At 40.1% G+C, this 16,701-nt stretch overlaps 1 protein-coding gene across 10 annotated transcripts in view; it reads right to left on the bottom strand.

Annotated features, from left to right (window-relative positions):
* dgki (diacylglycerol kinase, iota) overlaps positions 1-15,752 on the bottom strand; it is a 57,187-nt gene extending 41,435 nt beyond the window's left edge. For 4 of the 10 annotated variants that reach the window (XM_067428512.1, XM_067428513.1, XM_067428516.1 and 1 more), the window contains exon 1: positions 15,055-15,749. In XM_067428512.1, coding sequence (XP_067284613.1) covers positions 15,055-15,266 — 212 coding nt within the window. In that variant the 5' untranslated portion in view covers positions 15,267-15,749. Of the gene's footprint in view, positions 1-15,054 lie in introns of all 10 variants that reach the window. The other 6 variants (XM_067428514.1, XM_067428515.1, XM_067428518.1 and 3 more) reach the window with 4 other exon arrangements.
* Positions 15,753-16,701: the final 949 nt, after the last annotated feature.

The following is a 16,701-nucleotide window of genomic DNA, read 5'->3' as shown; positions in this document are numbered from 1 at the left end:
GTGAATACTTTGTGCTTTAATTGCCCGTGTTTCAACATGTTGTTACTAGAGGAGTGCATCCACAATAGGGGTTACACACTCTGGTTAGCATGTAACAAGTTTACTTGCAGATTCAAAACTACAGCCTCTCCTCCTTAAAGCCCTGCACACACCATTAAAGAACTAGAGATGATGAAATGTGACTGTGTTGTCACCTCTCGTCGGCTCTGTATCGACCAAATGGACTAAACGCTACGGTCAACTAGCTTGTGCGTTCTGCACCTGCGTGTAAGGAAATATCTGTCAGTATCAAGTCTATTTTCGTCATTCAAAAAATGAACCCGAAACTACTACAGATATAGTCTGGCCACTCTCCATCGACAGCGTTAACTTTCTTGAAGGCGGGCACTTGAAGTTTAAAGCTATTGGATCTGCCCAGAGCCACTCTAGATCTGCCATAACCAATTGCTAACGTTTGGTTGTGAGTGACGTATGTCATGCGTTCACCTTATGGGTCCTGCACAATGTACGATTTTTCAAAATCCTTTGCGAATGTTGCTTGTCAGACTGTACGAACATGATCCCCGATGTAATACTTGTCACACTGTAGGATCTCAGTTGTCATTAATGTCAGACTGTACGATAGTTAAGGCGCGCTTAAATGCACACACGCTAGAAAACTCGTGACAAAACTCGAGTTTAATACCATCAATCAATGACGCGTTAGGTGACAATGAGCTGCATCCAAATGGTGGCTACAAAGAAATCTCTGGCTCTTGTTTTGGTCATAGTTTGTCTTGAAAAAGCGAGATATTTGAAGGTCATCTTGGGAGAAGTCACACAGCAGGATTGTGTGCCACATTTTCTGACACTGACAAAATTTCAAATTGGTCAAATTTGATCGCAGCGGACATTAAATAGGCTGCCGGTGAACATGTCAAACTAACGATCAAAGACGTCAGATTTTAGCCTAGGATCAGAGGAATCTTTTAGGATTTGCAAAATTTGTCTTGTTTTGGCGTTGCCAAAATCGCACAGTGTGCACCCGGTTTTAGCCAATTCTTCACCACTAACAGAGCGAGCTGGAAAATCTAACTTTTTCCAAACCCTGTGGGGAGGAGGGATTCAACATCATGGCTACCAACAAAACTCAGCAAAGATTGTTCTTGCTCCAGCTTTAACTTCTGGATATTCGGCAGCGTTGCCACAACGGACCGAATGTCTTTGCACGCATCTTTCTCCGCCGCCATTACTGAGCTACAACTCAAACTAGCGTACAAGATCAATGTCATCGTTCTCAGCCACTCCCTTTGTTCGCTAATTGGACCGGTTAAAATTAGTCCGGAGAAAACCAGCGAATATACCGCAAACTCAGATGACGTACTGAACGAAAATGAATATTGAGCAGAAGTATGTAGGTGGGCGGAGCCAGGCTATGTCAGTGCAGCACGACTCTGTGATCAGCTTTCTGGGTTATTTTCATGATAATTAAGTATATTTATACCTCAGTGCAATCAACATATCCTTTATCACTGTATAGATTACTATGAAATAATAGGTTGTGTGCCTTATTCTGTGTAGGAAGCCACATCATCTCACAGAAGGATGCTCAATTGTCATTATGGAGTGAGTTTTGGAGTAAAAACATGTTGTTGTGTGTTGCTTTTTCAAATGAACGTTATAAGCAACTCAAACTCGCAGTGTTTTCAGAGACTGAGCAGCATTTACTACTGATCACAGAGCCGTGCTTCACTGACATAAAAATAAATGAATCGCAGCCTTTGCAATTTCATAATCGCACTAAGCCAAATTGTTTTAAGTGCGATTTCGGGTTAATTGCGATTAATCGTGCAGCCCTAATACAAACCGTAAATAAAGCAGTCCTTGCTTACCATTTTGCATATCACTTTTTACATCCCAGTCAGCTTATGTTATGAAAATATTTGTGCATTTGAATGCTCAGGTAAGACAATGTAAATTATAACGGCTCTCTGTCTGCACCGTCGTGACTTTGCTCGTTTTCATCACTTTCATCTCTCTCTCTCTCACAGACGGCGTTCGACTAGAGCCAACAGTGCAGAACACTGTGAAAAACTAAGCCGACCAATGGTCAAAAACAGCCCGGCATTGCCTAATGGGCGACTGTCGGCTTGGTGCGTCCTTGCCTTAACTTTCACTTAATCTATCTCTCTTCTTTCTTTCTCCTTCCCTTTCTTTTTCTACCCTTCTCGACAGGGTCAAACTTGAGTTTCTCGCGGCAGACCAGCTGCTGTGGGCCAAATGCACCTCGTCCTTCACCACATGAAGGAGCACAGACAGTCCCCCCTCCATCCCTGTCCTACATTCATCTCCCTCCCCCTCTTCTTTTCTCCTCTCGTCTTTTTCACAGTCTGATTAGCGCACAATTTTGCTTCTCATGTATTTTTTTTAAAGAACGCTCGGATATTTCTGCTGGAAAACAAGACAAAAATACTGATTAAGAGAGTGATTTTTTGCAGTGCAGCGGGTGCAGGGGCTGTGGGTGGTTTGGCTTTGGCGAGTGCCGTTCACGCGGATCCAAGTGCTCCTGGGTAATCGCCTCTCGCTCTATTCATTTCAGTCTATCCTGCTTTCTGACACTTTCTCCTGTTAAAGATCCTCATGCGTGGCGACACCAGCTTCCTGCCACACATTTTATGTTCCTCCAACTCCCTGAATGACTCCAGAGAGGAAATGAAAAAGGTGAACTGAACTGAATTCAGTCACTCAATTGACTGAATATAAAAGTGATATAGATTTGTACTTGTTCTAAAGAAAATATTAAGAGGTGCTTCATCCTGTAAAACTCAACACTATTTTATTGCATTGCTATAGTGTTTTTTATCTTGTTGCTATGTGGTTGCTAAGGTGTTCTGGGTGGCTACTTAGTGGTTTAGTTAAACAAGCTCACCCTCATGTTACTATGATATTCTCTTGATATGACTCAGGTCCCTTCTTCAATGTAAGTCTATGGGACTTTTTCACCTGGTTATCATCCGCCAGGCAAATATTGGCATGATCAGTTACAAAAGATACAGCACACTCAAATGTCTAATACTTATGGTTAGAAGCTTGTTCAAATCACATATGAGCAATAGTAATAACGATGCGTTGTCAGCAAACAGTGCAAATAATTTCTGCAGATGAATGGATTCATTATACTTTAAAGCATAGCATCTCACATCAAAAACGAATCCTTGCGGGTAAACCATACGGACAGCAGCTCTTTATTAAAGCTGTAAATAACGGTGATACTTTTCTCTGATGCTGACATTTATTGCAGACAAAATAATACTGTGTGATGTGCACCGTTTGCTCTTACATGTAAAATTTGTTGTTTCAATTGCTTTGAGGCGACACAGAAACAGCTGTGACACATTTCCCGGTGTTTTGAGGGAGAGGTCCAGACCCCCTGCGGTTTTTGTGTCCTTCCCTTGACTGTCTGTGACCTGACACACACACACACACGTTCAAGTCTGCCTTTTGGCCAACAACAATCACAGGAAACTAAGTCAGTTCAGTCCCTCAAAGTTTAGTAACAACAACACCACTACAGTATGACTGAGCAACTGAATTTTAGCTATATAGATCATTTTTATAGCTATATAATTGCACAATATTCTCTCTCTCTCTCTCTCTCTCTCTCTCTCTCTCTCTCTCTCTCTCTCTCTCTCTCTCTCTCTCTATATATATATTTGGTACTAGCAATACCATGGTCAAGGGTTTGACAACGTATATTTTGAGTGCAATACAGGTTGCTTTGGATAAAGCATCAGCCAAATGCAATAAATGTAAATGTATCTTCTTGATATGCATTTGCTCAGAAAAGACTTCAAAGAGGAAAAATAATTTCAACTTAAAGCCATTGTAGCCAATTAGATTAAAGAGTTAGTTCACCCAAAAATGTAGCTTGGGAAAACCCAGACAACTTCTGGCAAATTTAGCTTTGCTCTGCAAGTAGTCTGGCAAAGAGCCCATTCAAGCCCATTTCTAATCGAAATCGCGACCCCAATCAGAAACGTTGTGGCGGGCTTTACACTATGACGACAGCGCAGTGACGGTGAAGCAGATTTTGTACATTACAAAGATGGATGTCGCCGTGGAACATCACTTGTTCGAATCAGCCTTGCATTTAAACTTTTCCTTTTTGTTAAAACCCGAGCAAAGACCAACACTCGGCTCAGATGTGGATTAAACCGGCTACTTTGATGAGGAGGATGGGTAGTGGGATCATTTGCTAACACCACACAGCAGCTCTGGATCTGGCCTTTCTGGGATTATTTCCTCACAATCTGGTAGTCATGTAAAAATTGTAAATAAATAACTTGCATAACTATGCTCAAGCCTGGAAATGTTCTAACATATCTGAAATTACTGAATTTGAATACAGTTTGTGAGACACAATTTTCCAAAGACTCATCAATATTATTGTATTTTTGAAAAATTGCAAATCACGTTCTAATCGCAATACAAATTCCACAAGGGGGGCACATGCGATCACAACGACCACTTTTAAAGCCCAGAAAGGTAGTAAAGACATCGTTAAAATAGTCCATGTGACTCCACAAGTGGTTCAACCTTAATTTAACGAAGTGACGAGAATATATTTTGTGCGCAAAAAACAAACAAAAATAACAACTTTATTCAACAATCTCTTCTCTTTCGTGTGATTCTCCTACGCAATCACTTTACTACCTTTCTTGTAGTTTCTCGTTGTGTTGCTTTCTATGGAGGGGTCAAAGAGATCTCGGAGTTCATGAAAAATATCTTAAAGCTACACTGCGTGATATTTTCCCCCATCTAGCGGTGTAAAGGCATATGACCATCTAGTGAATATTAGTTTCTGTTCCTCTCAATTCTGATTTCGTTTTAACTCCTACGGTGGCCGATTTAGTCCAAGATTAACATGGCTTCCAGTTCGACCTTGTCAATGAGTGCCACCGAGTGTTAAATACGCGAAAAGCGAAGCTTGAATTTATGGGTATGTCCTTCTTTGGCTAATGTACTTTCAAGATGGAGGGGCAACATGGCGACCGGCATTCGAACCCCTCACCCGTATGTATTTTCAATGGCATATTATAAACTTACGAGAATACTTTATTACTTGAAAGAAGTAAATATACATTAATGAGCACATATTTTTGAAAGAACTAAGTGTTTTTAGCTAAGAATAAACTAACAAAGTTACACAGTGTAGCTTTAATTTTCACGAGGGTGAGTAATTAATGTCATTTTTAGGGGAACTAACCCTTTAACAATGTTTAATAAAATAACTAAAACACAAGAAAAATCTAGTACAAACGTTTTTTTCTGCATTTTCATCACCAAATTAAAACATTTTAAAAATGAACTTACAAATTAGCAAACAGTAATGATTACTAACTAACATTCTTCACTAAAATAGTGAATATATGAAAAATGCCGCACAGCACCGTGCAAACAACCCATAAAATATTATTTGAAACTGACACTCATATGACTTGAACATACAAACTCACGTTTTAGAGCAGGTAGGTGAACTCTCTGTACTGGATACGATGTTCTCTCATGTCAGATATATATTTTAACGTGACAATACCGCGCCGTGCGCGCTCTGCGGCTCCGCGAGTGGGAGCGTGTGGGATCGGACTGTATAATTACATATAACTGTGACGGTGATGCTTTTGTGCGTGAGTGAGAGAGATTAAGAGCATCACTGGCAGAGTATGTGGGAGGGTTGGAGCCCACTCCTGCCTGTACATAAACCTCCTCTAGCTCTTTCTTCTCTCTTTTCTCCTCCTCTGGCTGCTGACACCTCCGTAATTAACCTCGGCGTTTGGCGCAGGGTGCGGGGGAGGAATCGGAAGCACGCATCTCTCCCCTATCTGACCCATCCATCTGCCGAAAATAGCCCCGCCATCAAGAGCAAGGCTCAGGGCTGAGATGGACTCCGATGGACTGCACACCTACAGAAACTGCTTGAGTTGGAAAATGAGTCCCAAAAGTCCACTTTATACTAACCTCTCCAGAAGAGCAAGAACAGTCACTATAATTTTCAAACGACTATGCTCACAGCCAGACTTTTAAAAATCCAATAAAGTCCAATCTACTTTGCAGATTATTCTGGATAAGAGCCCACTGAGAAAGGAAGCGAACGTGGACTAACAGGTAAAATTATCAATCACAGCTGGGTCATTCTGTGTCAACTCAACTAGAGGTCCCAGTGTGTACAGTTTAACAGTTTACTCTTGGAGCCATATCAAGATCCTGATATCTCTGGAATTAAACCATATAAGGACGTTAAAATTAAGATACTAAAAGAAAAGTTGGTTGAGAACCAAAATCTAAAAGGCTAGTAAGATATCTTTAATACTTCTTGAGTAACATATATGCAAACATTGGGGGAGGGGGACGGACGGACGGACTTAAAAGCGGCTTTTTTTCAATTTTGGAACGGTCATCTTTGAAATAAAATGCAACAAAGATTGCTAAAGTCAACAGATTTTGCTAATAGACCAACCAATCTCTTTGTAAAAATATTACATTCATTAAATAATGATGCCGCCATCTTTCTTAAGTCATTTTACACACCTGTAATTTGGCTCCAAATCGCTGGTGGAAATTGTCATTTTGACCCCCTTCTACAAAATAGAGGGGAGGTCAAATATTCATCCATTATATATTATTTTGGTTTAATCACTATTCATGGTCGGGTCAAATCTGAGTCAAGTTTAAGCAAAGAAAGTTTCCCAAATTTGGGTGATTTTTATGACCTTACTTGCTTTTTTACATAAAGTTTAGTGCTAGTAAATCTAAAATCAACCCTGACAACTGAAAATAACTTGAATATAACCCCTAAAATCCCAAAAACACTCTTAGGGTGTCAAAAAATGTCATGATAAAATGTAAATAAATGTACATTCCGAATTTAAAATTGTATTTATATACGTAATTCAAAGACGCAACTTTTTCAGAGAGGGAAGATTCTTCATAGCTAAAGCTCAGCACAATAAATTTAGCACTAAAGAGAAATAAAATAAAATAATAGAAGAACACTCTAGATGATCTAGAAACACTCAATCAACAAGTCGGTTGTGGGCTATTAGTCAACCATCATGATAAATTTCTACTCTACGGTTGGATGGATGTCCTAAACCACAGTTTTGAATTGCAAATTAACCCTTCGACATTATAAAAACCACGTGAAACATAAATAAACATCTCTCAATCATGTCACAAAACACACCCATGACCTGCAGCTCACTGAGTTTTCTTTCAGACAATATGTAGTTGTTATCCGTGACCTGTGCCACTTAAATATGCCAATCCCTATGTGTCCCGAAAAGCCGGTCTGTGAACACAGAGCAACGGTGGCAGATGGCTCTCCTGGTAATGATCAGGTAAACGTTGTGTTGTGTGCTGAAAACAGCAGTCTGAATGCAACGCTAATGTGTGTCAGGACCCCGAATCCTCCATTAGTGTGGTAAAAGCGGGGCCGGATCTCCTCCGTTCCACCTCTTGGAGGGCAGCGTATTGAGGGCATCAGGGATGTGAGGGGCCTCCTGGTTTTTTATTTTCCACCTGAGGTCCTTGCTGCCTAATTGAATTAATCATTTGCTAAATGAGGCCTGGGCTGCCATAACCCTGTGCTATCAGTGAATAAAGGGCTGAACCCACCCACACACACACACACACAACCTCCCAGACCACAGCTGGAGAGAGATATATGAGATATATATCGAGCTATTATTAGTGTGCAGAGTGCATTACACAGAGAAAAAGCCATTAGAGAGGCAGAATGAGCTAATTGTGGTGAAAAGATAATGTGCGCAGAGAGTGAATGCAAATGAGCTGCACGTGCAGCCACAATATTTACAACCTTTCCCAGGCATGATAAACCTGCTTTAGGTCTCAATCGCTGACCTGTGTCTTTTCATTCATTGTTTCCATTAGTGGGAGGACTGCATTGAGATATTTTTACTTGAGAGCAAAAAAAACCTGAAAAACAGGCAATTGTGAGATAGAGGTTAAAATATGGATGGATGGATGGATGGATGGATGGATGGATGGATGGATGGATGGATGGACGGACGGATGGATGGATGGATGGATGGATGGATGGATGGATGGATGGATGGACGGACGGATGGATAGATTAGACTTCTAGATAGATGAATGGACTAGACGTCTAGATAGACGGATGGATGGATGGATGGATGGATGGATGGATGGATGGATGGATGGACGGACGGACGGATGGATAGATAGATTAGACTTCTAGATAGATGGATGGGCTAGACGTCTAGATAGATGGATGGATGGATGGATGGATGGATGGGCTAGACCTCTAGATAGATGGATGGATGGATGGATGGATGGATGGATGGATGGATGGATGGATGGATGGATGGATGGATGGACGGACGGATGGATAGATTAGACTTCTAGATAGATGAATGGACTAGACGTCTAGATAGACGGATGGATGGATGGATGGATGGATGGATGGATGGATGGATGGATGGATGGATGGATGGATGGATGGATGGATGGATGGATGGATGGATGGGCTAGACCTCTAGATGGATGGATGGACAGATGGTTGGGCTAGACTTCTAGATGGATGGATGGATGAATGAATGGATGGATGGATTGTATGGACGGACCAGACCTCTTGATGGATATATATCATGCAAAAGAAACTACATTGTGACACTACCATTCAAAAGTTTTAAAAATAATTATACTCACCTAGGTACATTCATTTTATGTTTTTTTAATTATACATTTTTTCTATTTGAATACATTTTAAAAGGCAATGTGTTCCTGTGATGCAAAGCTGAATTTTTAGCATGATTACTCCAGTCATCATGTCACATGCTCTTTCAGAAATCGTTCTAATATGATTTGATGCTCAAGAAACATTTATGATTATAATCAATGTTGAAAACAGGTTAGCCAGTCATTTCCATTCCTGAGGTAACTAACAGTAGCAAACACAAGTGGATGAAATCCTCTAATATGCCATTAACATGAATGAATACAACAGTTGGGCACAAAGCCGTACTTCACTTCATCAGGTAGGATTACACACCAATATTACTGTTCCAGCAATCAGTGAAATTACTCAGCGTCATGAATAAAACTCTGTCACATCATCTGATAAAAAAGCCACGCAGTAATTCCAGTACAGCCTGTATATAAGCAGTATCATGCGTATGGAGATTCAATGTAATTTACACTCATTTAACACATTCACCATGTTTACATTCATTATATATAATTGTGGAAAATCAGCACAGAAATGTAGAAAAAAATCTGAAGATTCCCAATCTTATATTGATTTCTCGTTTGCTATTTTTATGTAACTTATACTGTAATTTAATATAAAAACCCTGAAACAAATGCTACAGCCCGACCACCGTCACAGTGTCCGCAGGTTTTATGAAAGACCAGCGAGCCTTGTTTGTGCCGTCAGAGAGAATTAGAGCGGGTGAATGGCACACTCGTGAGGCGGTGTTAACTCCCTGTTGAGGTGAGGGGAGACAGATGAAGAGACGGAGGCGGAGATGAAGACTCTCACACCTATGATGTGGTGGCTGTCTGCAGGTGCTCCTCTGCCAGAACTACAGGTGAAGGACAGAGTCACCACCGCAGAGGAACGACAGGATGTATGTTAAAATACATTCTCAAGAGTTATAAAACACTATGATGTACAACATTAGTTTGTGGGCTGGATATGTAATGCAGCCACTTATTTCATTATTTGTCTCTTAAAGGGGTCCTAATATCCTTTTGTACATTTTCAACTTTATTTAGTGTTGATGTTGAAAAAGGTCTGCAAAGTTACAAAGCACAAAGTCCAGAGGCAGTTTTATATCAATGTCACCGTTTCTGAACGCCCTTTAAACGTCTCTATTGTAGTCATTCGTTTTCTTCCAGGAACGAACAGGTCACAATATTCCTCATTTATATAATTCCCGCCCAAGGCTTACTCAAAATAAAAGTCCAGGGCCTGGTTGAGTAGTGCGTTGAAACTCACGATTACGGTAAAGGGTGTGACATTTCCCAAGCACGCTTAAAGCCGTTGACCAATCACAACACACTGGTGAAGTCGACCAATTAGAGAACACTACAGCTTAACAGAAGGAGGGAGACAAAACGTTACTGCCAGACTGGGAAGAGAGGGGCCGCAACAATGCAAAATATGAAAGATATTGTGTTGTTTGGGAAAAATCAAGCATCAAAACCTATTCTAGAGGACCCCAAAAACTAAATTACAGGGTGTGTTCAAGGTTCACCTGGCCCAGGACAAAACGGAAGAAAATTTTGTCTTGGTTCGCTTAGCATTCATATTGGCATTTTAACACTGAACTTAAAGGCTTAGGGATATGTTCACAACCTTATTGGTCAGCTTTTGTTATGTGTATTTTGCGACAGAACTAATTGAACATCCAAAACAATGTTGTTTTGACCCGTTGAGAACCATGCCGAGCTGTGTAAAGGGGTCAAAACCACAACAGGAATCCCTCCTTTACACACACAAACAAAAAGCAGCTGTGAGGAGATGTGGTTCTGGTGCCTATACTGAAATGTGATGGGCAACATCGTGACTATGACAAGAAAAAACAGGTCCTGTCCTTTTTAGGGTTGCATCTTGTGACATCATGTACCGTTTTCGGTTTGTCTTTTGTGCGTGTTGTGCTTGTGTTCATTTTTAATTCGATATGCACCAAAGGTCGCTTGGAAGGTGACCGAGACCCATCTTTTCAGCGGTCTCTGTCCACTTGTTTGGTGTGCACCACGGTTCAGATGGTAGCGTACTAACAGAGCAATCACACCAGAGTTTGTTTTAATCGAACAAAACATAAGTGTGAACTACAGAGTATAAAAGACTACAGAGTATGAAGACTACAGAGTATAAAAGGTCCCCTTTAAATCAAGTGGAAACACAGCTCGGGCCTAGTACAAGACAAAAGCCTGGGACTAAATTTCTGCTACGATGCCTTATGAGGTGCAGCTCAGCCGCAAACCAGCATGATGCTTCACTGAACAAAACAGCCAAGGAAAAGCCTCTTACACTCGTATACCTAATAAGGAAAAGCTTCAAAAGTCCAATCCTTTAATGCATCTCCTCAGAATGCCATACAAACCCCCACCACAGCGTAAAAAAAGACTGGCTTTATCTGTGTTAAGCCGTCCGCTCTGTGCACAGCCATCTTCAGGAGAGATTATGACCATTTATGTAAAATCCTTATTTGTGTCTGCCATCAGGATCTAATGCATGCTCCCTGGTTTTGCGTTCAGAGAAATGAGACAAGTTCCCACATCACCAGACACTGCCCTCTTTTACGCACATAGCATACCTTTGCATGATTAAACACGTTAGGCCAGTGAGGCGCAACATACAAAAGGACAGCAGGTCCAAAAAAGGTACATTCACATGAGAATTAGCCACAGATGGAACGACTATTCGAACACCTCGTTCTCGATTTCAGCCTACGTACAGTATTTACACACAATCTCACTTACGCACCAACATTTACAGTAGGTGTGCCGGCCATTTCGCACTCTGATTTGGTGCCAGCTAGAAATGGGAATTATAGAAAATAACACAGCACAGTAAACTAATTGTGAAGGGTACGTCCTAATTGGACAACACAGCTGATTTCAGCCAAACGCATAAAGCAAAGTGCCAAAAAGGAGGAGGACTGGCACAACTTGACAGATGACTAAATGCACCAGGGCTCTTATTAAAGTTTCACTGATAAAACACAACACTTGTAAGCGATCAAATATTAAGCCCACTCCCATCTATTTTGCAGCGTTGCTGGCAGCACAATGCATCACTTCCTGGTAATAAGCTTGTGATGACTGAATGTTCTGGATTCAAAATGCAGTCAACATGTTCAAATGAACAAATTGACCCTATTTACGCACCCCTACTGTAATTATGCATGATTGCCCGTTATTACGAAGAAAAATATGTTTCTAATCCTCCATCAAAATGTAATTTGTTCTGATCCTAAAACAACTTTCCAGTTCTAATGGCATCATCAATCCCTCTTACTTTACGGCACCACCCCTCCATCCACCTGCCATATAGAGACCATCTCACAATCAAAGTCATTTTTTTCCTCATTGAATATACTTTCACACATTACAGATGTAAATTATTTCTAGTTTAAATCAGACTTAATTGGTCATTCTATTTAGTATTGTAAGTTAACAAGTAACTCTCCACCATTTGAGGAAGCTTGACAAACAAGTGTTTTGCACTCTCTGATAATGAGCAGACCGCAATAAATATGCATGTTTAACTTTTCAGCAGCCTGGCAGAGTGAAAATGTGTCAAGCATGTATAAATCTACAATCAGGGCTGTGATAGGACACTTAAAAATGCATGAGTTCTTTTTTATGTTCCACTGTCTGCTGCTGCACTCCTAGCATTTTTCATTTACACCGCGGGAGAGAAAGTGGACACAAGAGCCTCTTTATAAGCTCAACATGATTCACTAGATAACAAAAAACTGATATAAGTGCTACATTTCAAGAGAGTATGAAGAACACTGAGGCCCTGTTCCAAAACATAGTGAGATGCCTACCTAGGCAGCGTTTTAACATGCTTTAAATGCAAAAAGGCAGCTGCATGTCTGATTATGCTGTCACTTAAATGTAACAAATCATGTCATCTTTTACTGGAAAATTTTAATCTAACTTTGATAATTGATCACTGAAGTTAGTGATCAAACTGCATTTTATAAAGTCACATTGGATGAGTACAGGGACTAGTCTCAAGATCACTCATTTAACAGTTTATCTATTTCCAAAATATGAAAAAAAACAAGAACAATCAAGAATAGGAAATTATTGAAAATGGGGAATGTCAGATTTAGAATCAGAATGCATAGTTTGTGCATAAAAAAACGTCCATCAAAATATACCGTACATGTTAAAGTTTTTCAATTGTATTACTGTTTATTGTCTTTAGCATGCAGTGTGAAGCATTATTGAGTTATGTGATTGGTTGGCTTGTCAAAGAAAGGCTTGAATTTGCATTCAGCTGATGCAAATTCATTGATTTTTTAAAAATCAAGTACATTTTTTACCAAGAAAGGGGAGTACTTTTGATGCACAAAGCTCTTTTTATTGTCTCTTATCGCTATAAACTGCAGATCCTGTTGTAAATAACAGTAAACAAATCACTTTTCAAAACTGTTGGCTCATATCCAAATTTCCTGGGTGATGCTTACATTCTGTGAAGAAATAATTAAGAAAATCTATTTTGGGTTGATTTTCCTGTGCGTTTCATGTGATGAACGCTATTTGTGTGATACAGAAAGTTGCTGTCCATATCAATCACCTATAAGTTTTATGAGAGTTAGGATGCTGCCTGTGTACGGTAAACCCCAAGGCAGCTCACTAGGTTTTGGAACAGTGCCTGTTTGTGTCTTTGGCAACTTCAAAGCTTCCATTTTTAGAGCCTTTGCTTAAAAAAGCTGAACAAGACACATTTATCTAAGACACCGCATTTTAGGCAATGTTTGTTTGTTTTACTGATGGTGCGCTTGGGTTTCATGGGACTTATCTGAATTGGAGATTGATATAGATCGCTCCTACAAAAGAAAGGACAGCTTTGATCATTTCTTCAGAGACTGGTCTTAATTGTGAGCGGAGGATTGATTTGCTTGAAGGAGTTTGACCTTAAGGCTCTGAAGGAGCAGTGACCCTCCTCCACTGACAGGTGGAAAACAGAGGAGGGGGAGGTTAAATCTGGGGTCCCTGAGAAGAGACGAACATACAAGTTCTCATGTCTCTGCCTGATTCACATCCGTCACAGCCCTTCGGGTGTCAAAAGGTATCAGGTACATTACAAAGTGAGGATGATGAGGCCAGATCAGATGATGTGTTGTCGATACTCAATCCTTACACTGTTTTGGAATGGTCATTCTTGTCCAACATGATAAATGCACCCAATAAAAGATTAAATTCAGATGTTTTCAACAGCTTCACAATATCTACACTAGAACAGTTTCAAGAAAGATAAAACAAGAGAAGCACTATTGCACAAGCAATGAACAATTCCAAAAAAGAGGCCTTTAGGATGCACTAGATAGTGCCGAAATGACCTTTAAAGGGTTAGTTCAACCAAAAACGAAAAAGTCACCAACTACTTACCCTCATATGCATCCAAACCCGTAAGACTTTTGTTCATCTTCGAAACACAAATCAAGATTTCTGCCTCTCCATTGACAGCCTACGCAACTACCACTTTTGTCACTTCAGAATATTTGGAGTTAACTGCTCAGTTCATATTTGTTTTATGATCTCTTTATGAACCCTTTGGTATTTCCATAGCTGTCAATGGAGAGGCAGAAATCTCTCAGATGTCATTTAAAATATCTTCATCTGTGTTCCGAAGATGAACAACGGTCATATGGGTTTGGAATGAAATGTGAGTGAGTAATGATGACAGAATTGTCATTTTAGGGTGAACTAACCCTTTAATATAAATATGAATATGCACCAAAAAATTGGGGAATCTGTCTCTCTACCATGGCGGATGTCAAATGCATCACCAGACAGCCATGCATCGCTCTGTCTATACTGGTCAAATGTCAATTAAATAATTCAATACAAGTGCCTGTCTGATTGCCCAAGGGTGCAAGAGGAAAACACAATTGAATCATGCTATCAAATCAATAGCAGGCCAAACGACAACATACAAATATCATGCACATGATGGTGTGCAACAAAACGTTTACCACATACTGCAATTCATTTGCCAACACTACCCCTAATGCACTTGCTGTTCTCATACTAATACACACAATCTCCAGTGGTTCCTTTCACATAGACATCCTAGCACAAACCACGATGTATTGGCTATTTATTATTATTTTTTATCTGGGTGGGTGTTGCATTGCACAGCAAATTTGGTTTGCATTGTTAAACACAAACGCGCAACGCAAACAAACCATCTGACATGTTTTACTGCTCCATATGGTGGAGAAATACATGCACAAATATGCATTGCTGTACACAAACGCGTAGGTATGAATTAAACTGCATATTTACCGATATGAGATCTGTTTCCTGAACGCCAGACCTTTGAGCTTATCCTCTAGCGAGTCTTCCATGTCGGCGAAGCTGTTCAGACTTTCGCTGCCGCCTATCGCCGCGTTTCTCCCGCAGCCGCGAGTCTGATCGTCCGCTGAGTCTCCACCGGCAGCTCCTCTGCTGCTGCGCTCCGCCTGTGAAGCGCGTATATTGGACAGGGGGTCCATCATGCTCCGGTCGGCACTGAGTGGACCCCCTCTCTCCTCCGGTGCTTATAAGTCCTTCCAAATGTGTCCTTCGATGTCCCTCATGGGATGAATAATATCTATCTATCTATCTATCTATCTATCCGTCTATCTATCTATCTATCTATCTATCTATCTATCTATCTATCTATCTATCTATCTATCTATCGATAGATTCACTCGCGCGCACGCACGAATCTATCCAGCGGAACTACAACAACAGCTGCATCCATCCGCGAGGACATTCTGGGATTTGCCTCCTCATCCTCCACGCGCAGCGGCATCAGGCATTAAAAGTAGGACAGGGTCTCCGACTGGACACACTCAGGCGCGCACACGCGTGTAAATGCGTGGTGATCTCTGACGTGTCCACTGTGACTGCAATAGAGCCTGAGAGCCCAACTGACTGAGGAGAGACGCAGGAGCCGTGTTTACACGAGGTTGATTATGATTACAAACCTCTTTGTTCAGGCAGGAAGAGACACCACTGCGGTCGGAAATATTAATAAATAAATATAGGTAATTTAGATTTATGCCGCTTGTATTTTTTTTATTTAAAAACTACAATAAACAATTCATATTTGTATTATTAATATTATCATAATATTAACATATTGTCACATTGACCACGCCCCCGAACATTTGTTACGTCGGCAGAGCTATTATTATCACCACACACAATAATTCCTATATTAATATAATATCGGTCAGGCCCCAAGTGTTTGATTTGACAGAAAATCACCGATGCTTGTAGGCTATTATTATAATATTATCACATTAAATCATAGGCTATAAATTATTATCATAGTGGCAGGCCACGCCCCCTACCATTGTTACGATAGCAAATGTATCACATTAATTCGTTTATTTCTTCGTTTATGGTCAGACCCCAAGTATTTAATTTGACAGAAAATCACTAGATGCTATTGTTATTATATTAGCACATTAAATAATAGGCATTTTCGTGGCCACGCCCCCTAATATTTGTTACAACGACAAATGTATCACATTAATTTGTATATTAATAATATATTGGCCAAGCCCCAAGTATTTGATTTGACAGAAAATCACTAGATGCTAGTATTATTATAATATTATCACATTAAATCGTAGGCTATACTAGCTATAATATTGGCCACGCCCCCTAACATTTACAACGGCAAATGTATAACATTAATTAATTTATTAATATTATATTTGCCAGGTACCAAGTATTTGATTTGACAGAAAAGCACTGGATGCTAGTGTTATTATTATAATATGATAACATTAAATCATATACTGGCCACATTTCATGTGACTGAAGAACGCAAGATGTTACAAGATGTTTTAACTTCATTTGAGGTTGATTTTGGTAAATAAAAAAATAATCCAATATACAAAGAAGAATATAATGATACATAAAAGTGTTTTAGAAGTT

Source organism: Pseudorasbora parva, chromosome 20 (assembly GCF_024679245.1).
Source record: "Pseudorasbora parva isolate DD20220531a chromosome 20, ASM2467924v1, whole genome shotgun sequence".
NCBI classification, from domain to species: Eukaryota; Metazoa; Chordata; class Actinopteri; order Cypriniformes; family Gobionidae; genus Pseudorasbora; species Pseudorasbora parva.
The sequence above is the reverse complement of the archived record's forward strand: the minus strand, read 5'-3'. Positions and strand labels throughout refer to the sequence as shown.